Consider the following 22,091-nt stretch of genomic DNA (forward strand, 5'->3'; position numbering starts at 1 on the left):
CCCAAAGCAAGGAACAATACTACTCAATTCCCACGTTAAAAACCTGTTTTAAACGGCAATTAAGAGACGTCATCTCTCTATCCTTTAAAGGCTGAATGGTGAAATCCTGCCCTCAGACGTCAATGCTTGAATTGAATATAATCATTTATTTAAATCCAGACACAGTACAAATCAATTATTGGAGATGCGGAGTCAGATTTCACCGAACAGATAAAGCTGACCAAATATGGACGTGTTCCCAGGGAAGCGTCTCTCTGTCCCTGTCTGTCTGTCTTTATCCCCTGCTGATCTCTCCCACCTTGTGCCACCCAAGTTGCGTTTATATTATTTAGTGCTGTTCCTGTAGCTCCTAGACCTGCCCCAGTCAGGAGCAGAGTCCGTTGTGCTGCATGCCAGACAAAATTGGAATAAAAGCCCAGATCTTCAAAGGTATTTAGTTTCCACTGGTAGTTAGGAGACTAAATTCCTTTTCAGGATCTGGGTCAAAGCCAAAGCCCTTCCTCCCTATTCATTAACATTCTCAAGATTTTTTGTAGGGGGGAAAGGCATTGATACTGCAGACAGGGCTATTTCTGGCATGAATTACGGCAGAACATTAAAGGCAGGGCAAATTCCACCACCAGAGCAGCACGTAATCAAAAAAACCATCAGAAACTGAGCCCTGGCCTACACTAGGGAATAAGCAATCCATAGAACTAGGTTGTTCGGGAGGGAGGGGGTGAAAAATCCACACCCCCCCCCCAAGCGATGCAGTTGCAGCCATCTAACCCCTGCTGTAGACCGCATTATGTCAATGGTGATTTTACCTTGTAATTTCTATGGCAAAGTTTCTGCTGTTAGACTGTGGAACTCACTGCCACAGGAAGTTGTCAAGGCCAAGAAATTAACACGCTCCAAAAAGGGCTTGGACATTTATGGACATCAAGAGTATCCAAAGTCGTTATAATCAATTACAATAAAAAGTTTGGAAGGGAGACTAAACTTTGTGCTTCAAGGCCTACTCCAATCTCTAGTAGAGCTCAGCATGAGACCTATGTGGGGGCAGATTACCCCATATCTGCTATAGAGAGATTTTGCATCGTCCTTTGAAGCATCTTGTGCTGGCCACATTCAGAGACAAGGTACTGGATTAAATGGGCTGCTGCTCTGATCCAGTATGGCAATTCCTATGTCCCTAATCCACATAGATCTGCTTTAATGATGGGACTCGGTCAGAGGAAAGGGGCAAAGACACCAGGGACCGTCAGAGTGTGAGTAAACTTCACCCATGTGCAGAAGGGACATGTCTTAGTTCCACACAATATGATTTAAGCAGCCCTTAATCACACACGAACTGTTGAATTGAGCCCTCTCCTTTGGAATACCACTGTGAGAAAACGCCTACTCAGAGCAACAGAGTAAGGAAGATAACGTGAGTGCTTTTGTGTGACCCCAGGGTTCGTGTCAGCCAAGGACTTTTCATTCACTGGTAATTAGGGCAAAGAAGCTAAGCCGTGCGTGGGAGGGTAAATGCCGTATAATCATAGAAGATGAGGGTTGGGAGGGACCTCAGGAGGTATCTAGTCCAACCCCCTGCTCAAAGCAGGGCCAACCCCAACTAAATCACCCCAGCCAGGGCTTTGTCAAACCTGGCCTTAAAAACCTCTAAGGATGGAGATTCCACCTCCTCCCTAGGTAACCCATTCCAGTGCTTCACCACCCTCCTAGGGAAAAAGCTTTTCCTAATATCCAACCTAGACCCCCTCTGCAACTTGAGACCATTGCTCCTAGTTCTGCCATCCACTACCACTCAGAACAGCCTAGCTCCATCCTCCCTGGAACCCCCTTTCAGGTAGTTAAAGGCTGCTATCAAATCCCCCCTCATTCTTCTTTTCTGCATGTTAAACAAGCTTAATTCCCTTAGCCTCTCCTCTGTACTAACAAAGTGGGAAACGGGTTCTTATTTCTCTCCCTGCGTTTGAATTGAGAGCCCCTGCCTGTCTTGGGAATATCAGGATCTTCCTACTTCAGACTTGGGAATTTTAGTTTGTTTTTTCTTTATCCCCCTTCAGTTTCTCTTATTAAGTCTCTGCCAACCAACCTCTGAGTCCTGCCCTTTCTGCTCCTGGGAGGACTGGGATTCTCAGAGCCTGTTGATCACAGCACAGACAAAGCGTATCAAATGGGAAGGGAATTTAGGGCCAAGTGGAACTCTCTCGGAAAATCCTTCTCTCATCCCTGGGGAAAGCTGCTGCATAATTTCAGTGGTTGAATTTTAGGGGTTGCAAAGAAATTCCCTCTGCTGCTCACACGGGGCTCTGTGAAACGTCCCCCATCTCTCTGTGTGTCCTCGACCTGGCCCTTTCCCTGTTTGTGCCTTTCCTTTTCAGGATAAGACCCAGGCTAGGAGACAGAAGATTGTGTTGGAATTTCAGCAACTGCGCCAGTTTCTGGAGGAACAAGAGCGACTCCTGCTGGCCCGGCTGGGAGAGCCAGGGAAGGAGATCGTGAAGACGAAGAATGAAAAGGAGGCCAAACTCTCTGAGCAGACTTCCTGCCTCAGTGAGCTGAAGGGAAATGCCAGCAGCCCACGATGGGAATTCCGGCAGCTGAGACCCCAGAGTCTTGCAAGGGTCTAGCATGGCTTATTCCTGTCAATTTAGGGGAATAAACGATATGGATATAAGCACCTTTATCCTGATATAACTAAGTGTTGTATCCAGTTTGCTACAAGAGAATGGCAAAGGAAATAGAGAGACAAGTTGGACAAGGTAATACCTTCTATTCAACCAATTTCTGTTGGTGAGAGACAAGCCGATCTGTTGGTGAGAGACAAGCCGAACTTACAAAGCTCAGATCCAAAGACAAGCTCCGTGTGTCTCCAAAGCTTGTCTCTCTCTCATCAGCAGAAGTTGGTTCCATCAAAGCTACCCATCTTTTCACATGGACGATGCATTAAGAATTTTTCATGTCAGTCTACATTCTACTGCCTCATATCCAGAAATCGCAAGGACAAGGGGGTAAATTTACATTTGTCTGTGTGTGCCATCTCATAATGAAATGTTTACCTCATTGCCAATTGTTACATATTTTATTTAATAACATTCTCAATTCATGAACTTACTGATTGTTAAAGTGGCTGAAGAAGGAAAGAATTGCATTTAAGATTGAGCACTTGAGACAATATTGGTAGGGTATTGTATTAGCTAAGACAGTTTAGCATATATAAATAGTATTACCTCACCCGCCTTGGTTCTCTAATATCCTGGGAGGAAGACAGGATACAAGAACACAACATGAAAAAAGCACAGGATACAAGTACACAGCATGAAAAAAAAACACAGAGAAAAACAAAGTCAGCTGGTAAAAGAAACAAAAAAGAACATGGAAAGACAAAGATAGTGGATTGGATGCATTTGTAGTCTATATTTTAAATACAAAGAGACCAGCCCAGAACACTTCAGGCCCTTCATCTTCAGAGACTTCCTTAGCTTGCAGTGCGCCTAGTGTGAAGAACTGCTATCACTGGCAACGGGCTAGATAAGTGGACTCAGGGACTACGCACATCACAGCCAAATAGCTCTCATGTCTTGTCTACAACAAATGTATTTCCCATATGCCCTGCTACACTTCCCATAACACTCTGCAAGGCATATTGCTTTTCCCATAATGCTCCACCACAAAGACTACATTTCTAATCAGGCCCAGGCACAGAGACTACACCTCCCACAATGCTTTGCAATTTAAAATCTGTGGTCCAACCATATAGGGCAAGGGAGACTACACTTCCCAGAGTTCTCTGCAACAAAGACTTCACTTCCCAGAATGCTATGCAATAATGAGTACACGTCTTATTATGCCTTGCAGTGGAGACTACATTTCCCACAGTGCATCGGTGATGGAAACACAAAAGGCAACTGGGATGCAGGTTCTGCTACTCCAGTCTCTGGTGCATCAGAGAAGCATCTCTGGTTGGCTGGGCTGCTCCCCTACTCCCGTTTGGTGCCTGGGCACAGGGCCCTTTCGCTATGAATCCAGGTAAGTACTGCGAAAGAATGACGGCTGACGGTAGGTGGAATAAGCAGACAGCTTAGGGAAGGCAGCAAGGATGTAGGTCAATTCAGCAGCTGAGCATTTTGCAGCCTGACCCCTAAGTATCCGCTTAGAGAGCAAGATGACCTGTTTAGTGTTAGACTGCAGGACCAGTCTGTGTTGCCAGCTGAAACCATTCAAAAATCAGGCTTCCAGAATCATGAGACTGATTTCAAAATCATGGGGTTGTAAATAATAAACACAGGATTTTTCTGCTTATTATTATTTTATTTTGTTTCGTTCTTTGCCTCCTAGGTTTTGAGACTCTAGGAACCCAGTTTTCAAGCTTTTTCTCTGCAACTGTGAGGGCGAGAAATGTACTTTTAAAAAAAAATGAAAGCTGAGATTCTTACATAACCACATGACCTTAGGTGCTGGGGCTTTGAGAAAAATACTAAACATCGTGAGACTGGAGATAAAATCAGAAGTTGGCATCACTGGACAGTTGGCCAGATCTTTAGCAGAACTGAGATTTTGCCAAGTGACTAATGATTTCAGTGCCCACCTGGGAACATTTTCAAGGTGCCTGTTTTTTCAAAAAGTGCTGAGAACTTATCCTCAGAAAATCAGGCTTCTTTATGATGTATCGGGTTAATCACCCTAAATTCAGTAGCTGCTTTGGAAAATCTTGGCCCTGTCGTAAAAATTGACTTTAGCAGAGCAATGCCAATGTGCACCAGCTGATTATCTGGTCCCACAGACTGGCAGTACAAATCCAAAGCTGGAAAGGAAGGAGCAGAGGATCCTAGAAAGTAGATTTCCCCCACAGCTCATACTCCTCAGCTGGTGTTGTGAGAGCTCCTCTCCTGTTTCAACTTTATCTACCGGTTTTCTATAGCCACCCATCACCATAGTATCTGATCATCTTCTACGTAAAATTCCAGGCAGTAGCTAATTCCCTAGTGGATTCCATCAAATCTCTGGCACCTTTTCAGGATCAGAACTCTGATTGAGGATAGGAGTGAAACTCCTTTTAAACCAGCTTATAGCTTCCCGAGGACCACACCACTAGAGCTGACTAGAAAACAGAATTTCAGTTCTGTGATTTTGTGTTTACGGGAAACATGTTGTCCAAAACTGGGACAAAAAGCCAAATACGTGAAAATGTTCATGAAACTGACGTCCTGCAATACTTTGATTCAGAAACATTGAAATGCTCCCGCAGTGGGACTGGTGTTTTCTAACTGAAACGTGCTCCCCTACTCCAGGGCAGGTTGCCTCCAAACAAGAACCGGAGAACCTTGATTGATTTTGGTTGAAAGTTTTAATAGAATCAGCACGTTCCCGCAGAGCATTTCAATTCTGACAAAATATTTCCCAGTGAGAAAACTGTTCCATTGGAAAATTTTCTGCCAGCTTCTCTGGCAACTTTTAAATCAAGTTTGGATGTTTTTTCTAAAAGATACGCTCTAGTGCAAGCAGGAATTATTTTGGGAAAGTTGTCTGGCCTGTGTTAAGCAGGAGTTCAGACTAGATAATCATAGTGGTCCCTTCTGGTTTCAGAATCTATACATTATTTGTATTTACTTAGGATCTAGAGGCTACACCTGAGATCTGGGCACCCTGCAAACACACAGTGAGAATCAGTCCCTGCCCCAGAGATCTTACAGTCCAAATAGACGTGATAGGAGGAAAAGAAGGACTATTATACCCATTTCAGGGGGGAATTGAGGCACAGAGATTGAGGCAGGCATTTTTCAAAGGCACCTAAGGGAGTTATTAAAACTAATCAAAAAGTTATTCCTGAAATTCAATGAAAGTTGAATTCCTTATTCACATAGGCGCCTTTGAACAGGGAGTGTGTAGCAGAGCTGGGGAACGAACCCAGACATCCTGAGACCCTGCCCCTTTCCTTAACCTCAAGCCATCAGTCTTCCTTGCACAGTGACCTGGTGTTGTCATTTACACCCCTGTAAAGTGGGTGTGAAATTTTAAGGCTGGGGGTGAGTGAGTGGAGAATTCTAAGCGGGCTGTGTGTGGTCTCCTTCAAAGGTGTGTAATAACCACACCTGGAGTAAGAACCTGATTCTCCGCTGCCTGGGTGTAGGACCCTCAGATCAGCGCTGATGTGAAGGATGGAGAAGAATTTAACAGAGATTAACAATCCTGCAGGATGCTTTGGAAGTGCCCAGTAGAATTTAATCGGGAACTGTCTCCCTGATACAGAATTCTACTGGCTGTTTAGAAAGAAAATCCCTATAGAAAGGGTCCCATTCCCTGTTAAAATCCTATGGGCTGGATCCGCTTCTGGTGTGAACTGTGACTGAGCTGTTGACTTCTTCGGAGCTGTGCTAGTTCACACCAGTTCTGCTCCCTTAGGTTTTTAGAGTCATTTCTGTACAGCCCTTCTAAATGCCAATAGGATGCCTTTGGATGTCACCCCCTTTTTTTCCCCCCCTGATGATATTATTTAACGTGAGAAATTGCAGATCCTGTCTAGGCTGAAAGACGCTAAGGCGACTGGAGGGTTAGTGTAATGGTAACCTCAGAAGAGTTAGTACAGAGGGAGTTGAGCCAGGAAGCTGAGAGGGGGTATTTTAGTCCGAGTGTTAAAAACTCTTTGGGCTAGATCCTCTGATGGTTTCAGTGAAGTCAGTGGAACTATGCCTGTTGAAACCAGATGAGAATCTGTCCCTGAATTGTTTTTTGTGGAAACCTGTTTGGATCCAGCATCCCTGATCTTTCATTTAAGGTGTTCAAACCTCACAGGAGAAACACGGAAGTCTCCTAACGGCAGGACATTTTAGCACCCAGTCAGCCAGGCTTTATTCCACCTTTATCCCATCGCTATTAGTGGCTGCTCCTCCACAGAGCTGGGACCATGGGTGCATGGCTGACATGGTTCACTGAATCTCCTGGCCCCTGCAGCCAGAGGGAGATCCTGGTGTGACTCTACCCAGAATGCACTAGATTGCAGGCCCTTTTCCGGCTGAGGTTTCCTTTCCTCCTGGCACAGAGACTTGACTCATGTTCAGATTCTCTCTTTTCATTGCAGCAGCTGAAGGACTCAAGAGTGAAAATGAAGAGAAGAATCCGCGGCAGGGCGGCCCGGAGCGTGTGGAACCGCAGGGAGCGTTATCGGGAAGATCCAAGGGGATTGTTTCTCAAAGGGGAAAAGCCAGGGCGAGTCGGCGCAGGTCAGAGAGGCAGCCCCCGGCAAAGCAAGAGGACAAAGCCACCTGCCATCAGAAAGATCTCAAGGGACCCCGGGACAATAACGAGGTCACAGCGGAGAAACCCTATAAATGCAGCGTGTGCGGCAGGAGCTTCTCTCAGAGCTCCAACCTCCTGACGCATCAGCGGCTGCACACGGGCGAGAGGCCCTATAAATGTACCAGCTGCGGGAAAAGCTTCAACACCAGCTCGGCCCTCATCGTGCACCGCCGGACCCACACCGGGGAGAAATCCTACAAGTGCCCCGACTGTGGGCGGAGCTTCAGCGAGGGCTCGGTGCTGATCAAACACTGGCGGACCCACACGGGCGAGAAACCCTACAAGTGCTCCCAGTGCGGGAAAGGTTTCAGCCAGAGCTCCAACCTCCACGCCCACCAGAGGGTCCACACCGGCGAGCGCCCCTACAACTGCGCCGACTGCGGGAAGCGCTTCAGCACCAGCTCCAACCTCAGCGCCCACCAGAGGGTCCACACTGGGGAGCGGCCCTACAAATGTCCCGAGTGCGGGAGGAGCTTCAGCCAGCAATCCAACCTGATCTCCCACCAGAGGACCCACCTGGAGGAGAAATCCCACCTGTGCCCCGACTGCGGCGAGGGCTTTGGCACCAGCGCGCAGCTCCTTACCCACCGGCGGAGCCACGCGGGGGACAGGCCTTACAAATGTCCTGACTGCGAGAAAAGCTTCCCCAGTCGCTCGGCCCTTATCACCCATCAGAGGACCCACACGGGAGAGAAACCCTACGAATGTCCCGATTGCCAGCGGGGCTTCACCCGGCGCTCGGACCTCAATAAGCATCTCAGAGTCCACACAGGGGAGAGACCTTTTCAGTGTGCCAGCTGTGGGAAAAGCTTCAGCCAGAGCTCACACCTCATTACCCATAAGAGACTCCACGAGGAGGGAAAGCCCTATAAGGGCAGCCTGAGCTCAACACCTACAGTCCGCCGGGAAATTCAAGCGGAGGAAGAGCCCTGTGAAGAGACCCAGAGCAGAGAAAGCATCGGCCAGAGCTCAGCAGGGATCGGCGGTGGGGAAACCCACCTGGTGGGGAAGCCTCATAAATGTCCCAGCTGCGGGGAAAACTTCCACGCCCGCTCGGAGCTGGATGTGCATCAGAGGACGCACCTAGAGGAGAAATCTCGTCCACGTGCTGATGCTGGGCAAAAGTTGAGTGCAATCCTGGCCCCGATGGGCTCCCGTTGCAATGTACGAGAGGCAGCCGAGCCACAGGAGGAAGCTGATGTGGGGAAAAGACTGAAGGCGAGCCCAGCACTCCCCAAAGCCCCCCTGGAGGAGAAATTGGCTGAGCAAAGCCCGCGACCCACCAGCTCCAACCTCAGCACACATCAGAGAGCCCTCTCAGAGGGGGAATCCTTTCCCGGCGCTGATACGGGGCAAAGCCCAGCGCCGGCTGCCCACCACGCAGCACAAAGGGGCCGCAAGAGATGCTCCGATCCAAGCCTGGCCCGTCCGCGCCGTCAAGGAAGCCGGGCGGCGGCGAAGCCCTTCAGGTGCTCAGAATGCGGGAAGAGCTTCAGCCAGAGCTCGAACCTGATCAAGCATCAGCGGACCCACACTGGAGAGCGTCCCTACACCTGTGCCATCTGCAAGCGGAACTTCAACACCAGCTCGACGCTCATCGTGCACCGCCGGACCCACACCGGGGAGAAATCCTACAGATGCCCAGACTGTGGGAGGAGTTTCCGGGACAGCTCGGTGCTGATCAAACACCAGAGGATCCACACAGGAGAGAAACCCTACAAATGCTCCCACTGCGGGAAGGGCTTTGCCCAGAGCTCCAACCTCCACGCCCACCACAGGACCCACACCGGGGAGCGGCCCTACAACTGCGCCGACTGCGGACGGGGCTTCAGCCAGCGCTCCAACCTGATCACCCACCAGAGGACCCACACGGAGGAGAAATCCTACGCCTGCCCCGACTGTGGGGTTGGCTTTGGTACCCGCACGGCCCTGGCCACCCATCAGAGGGCCCACGCGGAGGGCAGGCCCCACCAATGCGCCGACTGCCAGAGGAGTTTCGCCCGGCGATCGGACCTCGTTAAGCACTGGCGGACCCACACGGGAGAGAGACCCTATCTGTGCTCCCAGTGCGGGAGAAGCTTCAGCCAGAGCTCCCATCTGGTGGTCCATCAGCGATCACACATGCAGGAGAAGCCTTACAAATGCACCGACTGCGGGAAAAGCTTCAGCACCAGCTCCCACCTCATTGCCCACCAAGGGACCCACACGGCATAGCCCCCTGGCACCAGTGTGATCCTAGAAATGGAGGGCGGGACGGGACCTCGAGAGGTCATCTAGTCCAGCCCCACAGGCTGCGGCAGGACCAAATACACCTAGAACATGCCTGACGGGATTGTCCAGCCTGGTCTTAAAAAACCTCCAGTGGGGAGGATTCTGCAACCTCCCTAGGTAACGTGTCCCAGAGCTGAGCTGCCCTTAGCGTTAGAAAGCTTTTCCCGAACATCTAGCCTAAATTTCCCTTGCTCCAGATCAAGCCGATTACTTCCACTGTGACTAATAATCATGGCACCTCATTCCTATAAACCACCTTTCCCCTGTAGAGCTCAAAGCACCAATTTTTCATTTATTTATCCTCACAACACCCCTGTGAGGTAGGGAACCGTATCCCCATTTTTCAGATGGGGGACTGAGACACAGAGACTCTAAGTGGCTAACCCAAGGTCAGAGAGGAAACCCATGGCCCAGCAGGGAAGTGAGACTGATTCTCCCATGTCCTAAGCCAGTGCCTTAATGGCTGGACCATCCTTGCCCTCAGGAAGGTCAAATAGAGGAGGAATGGGTTAGGGCACTGTGGGAGACCTGATTTCTGGATACTCCCTCTGTGACCTTGAGCAAGGCACTTAGGTTACATCTCCACTGCCGCTGGAGGTGTAATTTCCAGCTTGCGTAGATATACACACGTCGTGTCCTCAAAATAACAGCGTCTCTGCAGCAACACGGGCTACCCGGCGGAGTACAATCCCATCCAAGGCTGTAGCCTGTCCTGCCACCCGCACTAGGGCAGCTACACCGCTATTTCAGCATGCTAGCTTGATGAAAGGGAACATGTGGACATCTACCCCTGGTGGAAATTGCAGGTCCACCTTTATTGTAGACACGCCCTTCGGGCCAGTTTTTTCCAAGTGCCTAAAGATTGAAATCAGTGGGAGTTGGGCACCCAGCCTGCACAGGGACTTTTGAAAATCCCACTGAAAGTCTCTCTGCGTCTTTAGGCACCGAAACACCATTGAAAATCGAGCCTTCTGTGCCTCAGTTCCCAATCTATACAATGGGTATAAGTGCTCCCACCGTACACGGTGCATTAAAGATTATGAGCTTTTTGGATACTAGGCGACTAGGGTCCCGCATAGAATACATCATTGTGCCATGAACCTTTGTCATGCTTGGAAATTGTGTTGACAGCTAGACACTGGTGGAGTGTTCTGTGCGGAAAATTTGGGTTAACTGAAAATCTCGTTTCAGCTAAACCAGAAAACTAGCGTTCCTCTGGGAAATCCCAAAGTGGGAGAAAGCTAGTGGGAACCTACTTTCTAACTTGATTTACAGATGGGAAATAGTCAGAAAATGTGAGCAAATGGGATTCTCTTACTTTTTCTAATAGTTCCATGGGAAAATTGGAATTTCCCAATGGGAAAACTTTCCAAAGGTCATAAGCCCATGAATATTCCTCTGGGAAACTCAATACAGGGGTAGCTATGTGAAATTCTATGGCCAGTATAAAGCAGGAGATCAGACTAGATGATCAAATGGTCCCTTTTAGCCTTAAAATCTACTAAACAAATTCCCTTTTTTCAGCCAGATCTAATAACTTCACCCCTAGCTAGGCCTGGTTAATGGATATGGCCTGTTAGCCCAAGCAGGCGGCACTTATGCTTTTGGATAGAGGTCAGGGGTTCAGTCCTCACAGATGCTCAGATTCCCTACGAAGCTTTAAAAATACAATCTCTGTGTCGACATTTACCATTCCTGCCCAGAAAACCTATGGGATCTGAACCTGGGACTTCGGGAGCGAAAAGCAGGATTTGCTACTGCCTGATGTAAAGGAGTAAAGGTGTCCCATTTGATTATTAAAGTTTTATTTATAAAAGTTTTAATAAATGACTAGTAGCTGTTATGAGCATGTTACAAATGTGATTAGGACGTGGTATAAGTGGCTATACGTGCATCGGTTGAGGGTTATAAGTGTGTCCATAGGAGTCAATCTCAGTGGTTATAAGCAACCTGTTGACCTGTCTAAATAGGGGGTCGCATACTTCTTTGCTACTGTAGACTGAGCTTATTGCGCCTACCAGAGACTCCCTTGCATCTCTCTAGCCCACCCTCACTTCCCTCTCTGCTGCAGTGACTCCCTGTAACTTTCCTCCCTTCCCCAGGTTTGTTCTGTCCGGGAGACAAGTCATTCATGGCGTCAACCTGGGAGGAGGAGCAGGGATGTTGTTCTGCTGGAAGGTGTTAATGAGTGTCATCAACCTGATCTATTTGCTGAGATGCTTGACCTTCAAGCTGTTGATGGGCTAATCAGATGGAAGGGGCTCCAAGTGCCCCTGTTTTTCCTCTTCTTGTTTTCTCATTCCCCCCCCCCCCCAAATTAAATAGGATTGTGATCATTGTTGTCTAGAACATTCCCATATGGTTTGGAAGTGAGCAGATGCAGTGTTCAAAAATTACCACGTCACAAAAGAGAAACAGAGAAATGCTGCCGCGTTGAAGACTTTCGAAAGCTAAGCCAACGATTGACTGACCATTTATTAAAATGCTCTGTTCATCCTTTATTAACCGGTAATAAATGTCACCTTAATAAAAAGTGTGAGTAGGCCTTCTCCATTTCCTCCCACGCTATAGCAGACTCAAGACGTCTATATCCTGTGTAGCCATTAGAAGGGAACAGAGAGTCATTCTTTGCTAGCGAGGGGTACGATTGCATGGGAACCAGTCTCCATCTCTAAGACCATTTTTGTTACCAATAATTATTCACAAATGGCTGGATTTTCAAAAGAACTCAGCATCCAACTTCTGGCACCTAATATGAAGTGCAAAGTTTTTCAAAAGTTTTCAGCCTCCAACAGAGAAGGGAGTTATTTTTGTTGGTGTTGAGCCTTCTGTATTGTTTGGTGGAAGGGACCTGACAAATTTCTGTTTAAAGTTTCCTTTATCGTGTGTAAGATATTCTGTTCATTTGGGTTCTTATACTGACCCATCACCATGATCTCCTGGCCTGAGAATCTCCTCATTTCTCAAACTATGGGCAGCAAAGTGTCCTGTGTTCATAAAATCATCTGTGTAGAATCACACACCGATCACCCTGGTATCAAAATTAGAAGCCAGAAAATTGATTTTTTTTTTATCAGTAATTTTGAAAAGTAAAAAAATAAAATTGTTTTGGATCCGACTGAAAATTTTTTGGAGGGGGGAATTGACAAAATAATCAGCCTGTCCAACTAAGTTCAGCCCGGTGGTAAGGATTTTACTTCTTTAGGGAGTGGTGGAACTGGTAGGTATTTGCAGTGACCCAAGACGAGCCGGCATTCATTAGTCAACAGGGATACGGTATTTAAGGGTTCTTAGGTTAGTATGGAAAAGCAAAACTTACATCAAAGTTCACATAGGCAAAACCACCTGGCCCACTGCTCCAAAGCCTTCTGGATTTCATAGACTTATAGACATGGAAGGCTGGAAGGGATCTCAAGAGGTCATCTCATCCATTCTGCCTCCCCTCCATCACCACTGCAGGATAATGTATACTTAGCCCATCCCTAACAGGTGTTTGTCTAACCAGTTCTTAAAAACCTCCCATGACAGGATTCCCCACCGCCCTTTGTAACCTCTTCCAAAGCTTAACCAGCCTTCAAGTTAGAAAGTTTTTCCTAGTACCCAGCCTAAATCTCCCCTGCAAACTAAGCCCATTACTTTTTGTCCTACCCTCAGTGGCCACGGAGAAAAATGAATCCTGGTTCTCTTTATAACAACCTTTTACATACTTGAGATCTGTTATCATGTTCTCCTCAGGCTTTTCTTCTCTTGATTAAACATGCCCGATTCTCTCCATCTTTCCTCCTAGATCATGTTTTCTCAACTCTTATTTGCACTGCTCTCCTCTGGTCTTTCTCCAGTTTGCCCAAAAGTGTGATGCCCCTAACTGGACACTGTTCCAGCTAAGGCCTCACGAGTGTAGAGTAGAGCACAACAATTACCTCCCATCACGTATCTCTCTCTCTGTCTTGAGAAGCTGAGTTCTTATCACCTGAGCTTCCTTGGTCTGGTCTACACTAGAGTTACGTTGATGCAAGGCAGCTTATGTCGATCTAACTCTGGAAGTGTCTACACTTAAAATTCGCTCCTGCTGACGTAACTGCCTGGGTACGCTGACTTAATAACTCCACCCCTCTGAGCAGCACAGAGTCGAGGTTGATCTAGTTCGGGCAACGCAGTGTCAGTGTAGACATCTGGGTTGCTTATGTCAACTGTTACTGGCTTTAAGGAGTCATGCCACTGTGCCCCATGCTGATAGTACAATTGATACAACCCTCCTGATGAGGACGCCCACCGCCTACACAAGGAGCAGTGTAGACACGCACAAGTGATGTAATTATAGTGGCGGCTGTATGCCAATGTAAATGAGGCCCATTTAATTTTGTAGTGTAGCCTTAGTTCCAAGATGCCAACAGGCTGGTCCCCACCCGTTCTGTTGCCTTGATGGCCAGCCATTGAAAGTTAATGTCTAGTTGTTGGGTCTTCCACAGTCTTCCGGGCACTCCCTTCACGCATCCTCAGTTCTTAATAGTTTGTTCACTCCGATCCACTCATGCCTACTGCCTCCAACAGCCATCTCTCACTCCCCCATTCCCAGAGGAAAAATTAACTCCGCACCCAGTGAGTCACAATCCACACGATGACTCCGTTTATCCATACACTTTGGATTTGTCACACAAAAGTATAGCATGATTGTCCACATTCTCCCCACATGTGCCTAGTGAAGGGCTCAAATCAAGAACAGCAATTCCACAAACATCCAAGCAAAGAACAACCCACTGGGCCGTGATTCAGCAAGGAGCTTAAGCAGGTGCCTGATGTTAAGTGGATGATTATATATCTTGCTGAATTAAGGACAGATCGCCCTGACTCCAGGTGTGGACATTCTTATTCCGGCAAAAGGCTTGTCTTGTGTAGTTTAACCCACTTTCGTGCAGCAACAAAGAAATTCTGGCCTAAGGGTAGGGGAGTTATTCAGGACTACGAGTCACTCTGTGTGTTTGCATCGTGTTAGTCCCAGGTGTTTTCAACCTGATCTTGACCAAATCCTCCCATATGCACAAATTTGGGCAGTGAATAATCAGGCGCTCAGATGCACACGCGTGTGCACTTTTCAGGGCATGATGGCACCGCTGAACAAACCCCTCGTCTACACTTGGTTGGGAATCACCTGAACGCCGGGGCTGTCCCACTTACTGGGTTTGGCTGGATCCGGCCTTCGCCTTGGCTTTTCTTCCTGGATTTAATCTGGTTGTTTTGTAAAGTGTCAGCAGTGCCCTCCTCCTCCATGCCAGCGGGAATGCAAGGTTCATGCCTTCCTCAGCCGACTGCAAAGATGGGGGCAGCTAGAGGAAGAATCTGGGGTTAAACCTGGAGAGTGTCTTGTGCCCAGACGTTTTTCCCAGTCAGCTGGGAGCAAACAAATTCCAATGTGCATGAGAGCAATGTTAGAAACTACATAGCTCCTGGTAAGCAATTTCCAGGAGCAGTTTTTACAGCAGCCCGGCTAGCTCAGTCGGTAGAGCATGAGACTCTTAATCTCAGGGTCGTGGGTTCGAGCCCCACGTTGGGCGAGTCACCATTTTTTTTCTCATCCCTACGGAATAACATTTATTCCAGCCCTTTGCACACCCCGCCCTGCCTTTTCTTTAGGACCGGGATTTCCTCTGGCCAAAATAACCTTCGAGGCCTTTCCTCACCGGACAAAAACGGGGCCTGCGGATCTCACCTCCCACACTCATGGGAACAGACCGAGCCTGTCTCTACCCTGAGGACTGAGCAGCTGCTTTTCTCCGGCACGTCACTCCCCCTCCCCGCACCCCCCCGATCCTTGACCCAGCTCCAGCCCCCTTCCAGAGATCACTGCCCTCTCTGGTGTCTGATCCCGCCTCCAGGAGCAACAGCCCAATAATCCGGTGTAACTGCATCCAATCTGATACGACACCGTTTCTGCAGAGGCAGTCTCACTCCTGTCAAAACGGAACGTTTCACGGCTCCCTGATCTGCTCCTTCTCGCTGTGGAGTCGATGCAAAAACTCCCATGGTCTCCAATGGTGCAAGCGGCAGCTGTCAGTGGGGGCAGATTCCTTCTGTGCGAGCAGTCGATGAATAGCTTCCAGTGTCACCTGTCAGGGCTCTGCTTCACAGCTGAGCTGGGGCAGGCAGCGCGTGGGAGCTCCAGTCCCTCTCCGCTCACACGGGGCTGGGCGCTAAACCAGAGCCAGTGTGAACCTGACACTGACCAAAACTCCCTGAAAGTGACGAGAGAGGGACACTCTCAGTCTGTCCCCACAGGAAGATACCAGAGGGGGGCAGTGATCTCGGGAAGGGGGGCGGGGAGGGGGAGTGAAGTGCCAGAGAAAAGCAGCGTGGGAGCCAGGCTCAGTCTGTTCCCACGCCAGGCTTGAGACATGAGTGTGGGAGGTGAGATCCGCAGGCCCCGTTTTTGTCAGGTAAGGAATGGGCACGAGGGTTATTTTGGCCAGAGGAAAGCCCGGTCCTAATGGAAAAGGCAGGGCGGAATGTGCAGGGGGCTGGAATAAATGTTATTCCGTAGGGATGACAAAAAAAAAAGTTTTGACGCCCAACGTGGGGCTCGAACCCACGACCCTGAGATTAAGAGTCTCATGCTCTACCGACTGAGCTAGCCGGGCTGTTGGCAGCGGGCTCTTAGACTCACTGGAAACTACTCAGGCAGCGCTGTGTAATTTTTATCTATTTAATGTGGACTCTGTTTGCTCCTGGCTGACTGGGAAAAACGTCTGGGCACAAGACAGTCTCCAGAGTTAAACCCAGATTCTTCCTCTAGCTGCCCCCATCTTTGCAGTCGGCTGAGGAAGGCATGAACCTTGCATTCCCGCTGGCATGGAGGAGGAGGGCACAGCTGACACTTTACAAAACAACCAGCCTAAATCCAGGCAGAAAAGCCAAGGCCAAGGCCGGATCCAGCAAACCCAGTAAGTGGGAAAGACCGGGCATTCAAGTGATTCCCAACCAAGTGTAGATGAGGGGTTTGTTCTGAACTGCCATCATGCCCTGAAAAGTGCACACGCGTGTGCATCGGAGCGCCTGAGAATTCACTGCCCAAGCGCCTGTATAGGGGAGGATTTGGTCAAGATTAGGGTGAAAACACACAGGACTAACACGATGCAGACACACGGAGTGACTCACAGTCCTGAATAACTCCTTTGGTCCAGAATTACCTTGCTCCTACACGAAAGTGTGTTAAACTACACAAGACAAACCTTACTCCGGAATAACAATGTCCACACCTGGAGTTAGGCCGGGGTAGCTGCTGCTGCTCCTGAACCAGGTGTAGACACACTCTAACTGGTGAGGAGAGAACACACAGTTCAAGGTGCAGGAAAAATAATTGTTGAAATCACCTTGGCCCCATTGGAGAAAAAGCGATTGTGAAAACATGTGGATCTCAGTCCAGGGAGAGGAATAGTGAGGAAAAAAAATCAGTGTCTAGACAGACTCAGGCAACCACTGTGACACTAACTGGATCAAGAAAAGGCAAGTGGAAAACAGGTTGACTTCAGAACTTAGCCATAATAAATGCAATCCAGCAAACCACAGGAGGAAGGGTGAAAACCCCACTCACAGCCACAACACACACAAAGGGTGATTTCACAGAAGACGGTCTGTTTTGTGACAGCCATGAGACCATTTTCTCCTGATCCGAATGAACTTGTCAATCACAAGAAAACACCTTCCTCTGACTTGTCTGCTTTCCTTTTATTCCCTTCCAGTTTAACACATCAGATAAAGGCAAAGAAAACACTTGCCCATGTGTGAGATCTGTTTATTTCTCTGCTATTATTAGTATTACCCAGACCATGTCACGCCTTTCCTCTCTGCACAATGATAACACAAAAGAATTAATAACGAATGGGACCTAAATGCCATTGAAAGTCACTTAAGCAAGCCTGGGGAAAATAAAATGTCCATAATATTAGATCAAGGTGCCTAACATTATTCCTTGTTGTTAGTCTACTGTGCTTTAGGGATATTCTGCTTAAAGATCTGACATGAACTTTCAGAGAACAGCCTTATGCAAGTAAAAAACGAAAGTGGAGAAATGGGGCAAATCCGTAGCAAAGAAGGTGCTGAAAAGAAGAATAAAAAGACACATTCTTTTGGGGGGAAAAAAATGACAACTGTTTCTGCCCGGTTTCGAACCGGGGACCTTTCGCGTGTGAGGCGAACGTGATAACCACTACACTACAGAAACCAGCTGGCAACTGACTTCTTCACAGTGCCTACAGCCGCTGGAATCAGAGTTTTACAAGGGCTGACTCCTTCCAGCTAGGTAACATACATGCAGCAGTTTAAACGGTGCCTCCCACGAAGGCTGCTTTATTTCTCTCCCCCCGGCCCCCTGTCGACATTCCCTTTCATTCTCACACATGCAAGTAGCATGAGTGGTAGACAAAGATCAGAGTCCAGCCAGATCTGGGCCCAGTTGTGACAACACCTGGAAGAATGCAGGGGGCAGAAAGCTTTATAACACCTCTTGGTGGCAAAGTTGAAGGCTAATGAGCGTGAAACACCTGGGACACAGAGGATTCAGGGCACAAGTGTGACACAGTTGGCAGAATTCAGTCATCAAAGTAACAGGATTTCAACCAAACCCGGATGGGGTCATTGTGAAAACATCTTGTTTCTTCACACTCCAGATTTGAAATGCAACACAACAGGTGTGCAAGATGCTAGAATCCCTCTCAGGATCCAGGAAATTCAGTTAAACAAGGTCCTGGCTTCAGCAGACTTGAAACAAAGCCTTGGAGGAGTGGGGGAACCCTGCATTTCTGAAAAGCCTCCTCAATATGCAGGAGTAATACATGCAAACACATGGGGAAAGAAAAGTGCACACAGGATGAGTCTGAAAACTCCAGCATCCAGATACACTCAGTGTAAAGCAACCCCGTAGGTGTCTAATTTAAGGATCAACTCTGCAGAGCTGTCTTTAAATGGTAAAAGAGATGTATCCTATCCCACCGAGGGCTGCTGGGTTTAAAACTGAATATACAGGACTTTAAAAGCTGGAAGATTCAGAATGGAATTAGCTATGATTTCAGCTTCATGAAAATACAAAGTGGATCATATTAGAGAATAAAAGGGATATATATTCAATTTTAATCCTCTCGTTTTTAAACTATGCCGTGTGTGTGTGTGTGTGTATGAGATCAATGGGAAAAACACTGCTGTACAGAATAAAACTCATTTCCTACATAGGTTAATCTTCAACTAGACTGAAGACTACAAACCAATGGCTTTGGAAAAATAATATAGTAGTATAGGGATTGACAGATACAGTTTTCTAGTCCATATTTAATTTCTGCTAAGCTAAAAGGGGTTTCAGTACTTAACCAAATATATCACCTTCCCTTTATTTTCATGTTGTTTTGGTGAATCAGAAGACACTCCAGTAAATCAATAACACAAATGTTTTGTTATAGAAGATAAAATATGTTAAATATGCCTGTATTATTCAATCTCACTTTTCTCTAGTTTTTCAGTGTGTTCATTTGTTGAGGTTTGACAACAGTTTGTGTCTAATCAGTTTCATTTGTCCTCTGTAATAATCAGTTAGTTTAGTCAGATTTTCTTATCCTGAAAGGACACTTATAAAACATACATCAGAAGGGGAGCACAATAACTCTTCATAAAAAACATAGTTTAAGTTATGCCATTTATTGGCTGTTCCCTCAAAAACTGTATTAAACATTTTAGTCTGTTTCAAAGAAAATTAACTTAAGCCTCCCTTTAAGATCTTCAGCAAACACAAATATACTCTAAAATAGTTATAACAGAGTCTAAAAGACATTGCCAATGCACATCAATATAAATCAAAGAGGTGTTTTTGGTTGTCTGAAATCTTTAACCAGAGTTAGGCCAAAGTCAGCCCTGGGGCAAATCTACTGAAGTTGTGTCAGCAATTTGTTTCAAGCACTTAAAAAAAATAAAGCAACACTCTTAACATATTCTTATTTTAGGTTCTGCTGTTTGAAATATAATTGATTGCATATATAATAAATGCACAGAAAAAAAAGAATAATCAACACACTTCACCTTTTTTCATTTTACTGGGTAGAAAAATCCTATTTACTAACCTGGTTGCTGAACTTTTCAGTGTGATTCAAATGATCTCTCAGCTGTTTGTAATCTCTCCAGAGCAATCCCCCTTAATAATCAATCCAGTCCCCAGGAGACAAAAAATGACGGGGAATTGCCGCTGCTCTGTTTTTCTGTCCTAGCTGAGGCAGAAAAAGAAAAATGAGACCTGAATATTGTTTTCTGGTTGTGGGAGGGAGGTTACCACTCCTGGAGCTGGAACTGGCATCTGGTGTGTTTGCTTCCTTTAAGAAAAGTAGGAAGATCATTTGAAACAGCCATTTTGAAAGACAAACATTTATTTCCAGGGAGGAAATGGTTAAAACACCTGCTACTAATTTTTTCCCCTAAAATAATTGTTATCGCCCAACGTGGGGCTCGAACCCACGACCCTGAGATTAAGAGTCTCATGCTCTACCGACTGAGCTAGCCGGGCTATCTAGGCAAGATTTTTATGCAACCATATAGAATAGTTCCACAGCGCTGTTTTCTCCAGTTATTTCTGCTTTGTTAATTTTCCAGTCTTCTTTAGATGTTGAGCTGCCTCAGGTAACCTTCCTAAGATTCAACAGGCTCCTTCTCCAGAGTGACCCAGCTTCTGGAAACCCCCAGAATGCCAAGCGACTGGATGCAAAGCTATAGACACAAAGAGCTGGGGGAATTAAGAGCAAAACATAAATAGGGCTACACTGGGTCAGACCAAGGGCCCAGCTAACCCAGGAGCCTGTCTCTGCCAGTGCATAGGTAGTACTTCTACCGTAGACTAGCCCTTGAGGAGGTGGCTCAACTCCAGGGATGAGCGAAGCTCTCCCTTGTATAAGGGTGTAATATCTAAGCTCCAAATGAAGGCCCAAAAATAGAAAGGAAAAAAAAAAAATCCAAGAACATTGGTAATCCCAGTACCCAATAATTTACAACCTCTGCATTTCACAAGGTATTCCAATCGCCGCTCTATTTGCGAACCTAGGCTTCACCGGAAAAATAAATACAGGAGGAGAAAAATCAAGGGGGCACAATGATCAAAAGATACCCTGAAGTGAAACAAATGAGGGCTGTGACCTGGAACAAGTAAGAAAGCGGAAAACCAGTGTCCTCTGCACCACAAAAAGGACACAGCATCGACTCCAGAGTCAGATTTTGCACAAACAGATTTGTAGACATCGCCCCAAGAATTTGCCACTGGAGATCCCCACCACTCCTCTTTGCAATTGGAGGCTTCTACACATTCCTCCAGGCTCGGTGAATGGAGTCAGCCCCCAGCAGATGTCTCCTGCATACTGAACTGGGATAATCAACAAGCTTTTGAAAATGAGAGATCTTTACCACAAGTATATACGACGTACAGTCTAAGATATGGAAAGGGAATTTATAAGACCCATTGAAGGCAAGCAAAAAAATAGGCCTTATCAACGTCCCAAACCAGAGTGGGAGCAACAAAACAAGGAAACAGAAACATTGGTATCATCGGGGATGGCTCACTGAAGGAGCAACTGTCCAGACAGGCAATGCTACCCTGGGGAAGGCTGATTTCACCTCCAATAAAAACAGAGAAACCCAATGAATGGAATGAAAATCAAACTTGGCAGTGATGATATCCACCAAGCCTCGTGTAAAATCACTGACATGAAAGAGTTTTGTTACATCTGCTGCATGAAGGGACGAGACAAGACTCCTAGAAGTAAGACGAGGAATTGTCCCAGCAGGGTTATAAATCAGGAGTTCTACAAATAGCCCTGAGAACATCAGCCACCTGTCCTGCAACCAACGCAACCAAGAAACAGGCTAAATCATTGTCAAAAAAGTCTTTGACTTTGGCAGTACAAAACAGTCGACTTGACAGGATGAAGAACAGCCCAGAAAGGGATCATAACAAAATAGGTAGCCTATATAACAGGCTATGAAATTAAAATATGCAATTAGAAGTATAAACAAGCCAGTGGAAAAATCAACCTCTGGGCATGCAGCAAATGAAGTATCAAAGAGTCAAGTGTGCACGTCAGTGTTTGCAGAATGCAGTGATTAGCATTTGCAGAAATAAGGGATTTTTAATATTTTTGGAATTACAAAGGAAGGGGGGGCGGAAGGTCAAACTTAGTGGACATCCAAAATTGTTACTGGAAGACCAAAACGGTACTGAAAGATATAGGACTGCACAACATTTTTAGGTATAGGGATTCTTTGGGCGAGGTAACAGCAAAAGTTTGAGGCTAATGCACCCTGAAGGCTCAGAAACAGAAAGGCAAATTAAAAGGACGCAACGTGTACATATATATTCATTTTAATGGCATGACTTTCAGGTGCATAACTTATGATTTGTGGATTCTTATGGTTGCCAGTGTATCTTGGGGCTGTATATCTAGCTTTAATAAAAATTGCAGTAGAAATTTGCCTTTGAAATTTGCTATACAAATTAGGGCCAGATTATTTAAGAGATTTAA

General features: G+C 46.8%; 1 protein-coding gene and 4 non-coding genes across 5 annotated transcripts; 2 read left to right on the forward strand and 3 right to left on the reverse strand.

Annotated features, from left to right (window-relative positions):
* Positions 1-4,007: 4,007 nt before the first annotated feature.
* LOC137160109 (zinc finger protein 271-like) lies at positions 4,008-9,498 on the forward strand. The gene is made up of 2 exons (XM_067558552.1): positions 4,008-4,017; positions 7,067-9,498. The coding sequence occupies exons 1-2, from the start codon at positions 4,008-4,010 to the stop codon at positions 9,496-9,498; spliced, it is 2,442 nt and encodes an 813-aa protein (XP_067414653.1).
* Positions 9,499-15,034: 5,536 nt separating this feature from the next.
* Positions 15,035-15,107, forward strand: TRNAK-CUU (transfer RNA lysine (anticodon CUU)). The gene has a single exon. It is a non-coding gene; the product is annotated as a tRNA-Lys (tRNA).
* A 1,007-nt stretch (positions 15,108-16,114) lies between these two features.
* Positions 16,115-16,187, reverse strand: TRNAK-CUU (transfer RNA lysine (anticodon CUU)). The gene has a single exon. It is a non-coding gene; the product is annotated as a tRNA-Lys (tRNA).
* Positions 16,188-17,697: 1,510 nt separating this feature from the next.
* On the reverse strand, positions 17,698-17,770 carry TRNAV-CAC (transfer RNA valine (anticodon CAC)). The gene has a single exon. It is a non-coding gene; the product is annotated as a tRNA-Val (tRNA).
* Positions 17,771-20,016: 2,246 nt separating this feature from the next.
* TRNAK-CUU (transfer RNA lysine (anticodon CUU)) lies at positions 20,017-20,089 on the reverse strand. The gene has a single exon. It is a non-coding gene; the product is annotated as a tRNA-Lys (tRNA).
* Positions 20,090-22,091: the final 2,002 nt, after the last annotated feature.

Source organism: Emydura macquarii, unplaced genomic scaffold (genome assembly GCF_026122565.2).
Source record: "Emydura macquarii macquarii isolate MOO-44397 ecotype Brisbane River unplaced genomic scaffold, CSIRO-AGI_Emac_v2 contig_2140, whole genome shotgun sequence".
Lineage (NCBI taxonomy): Eukaryota > Metazoa > Chordata > Testudines > Chelidae > Emydura > Emydura macquarii.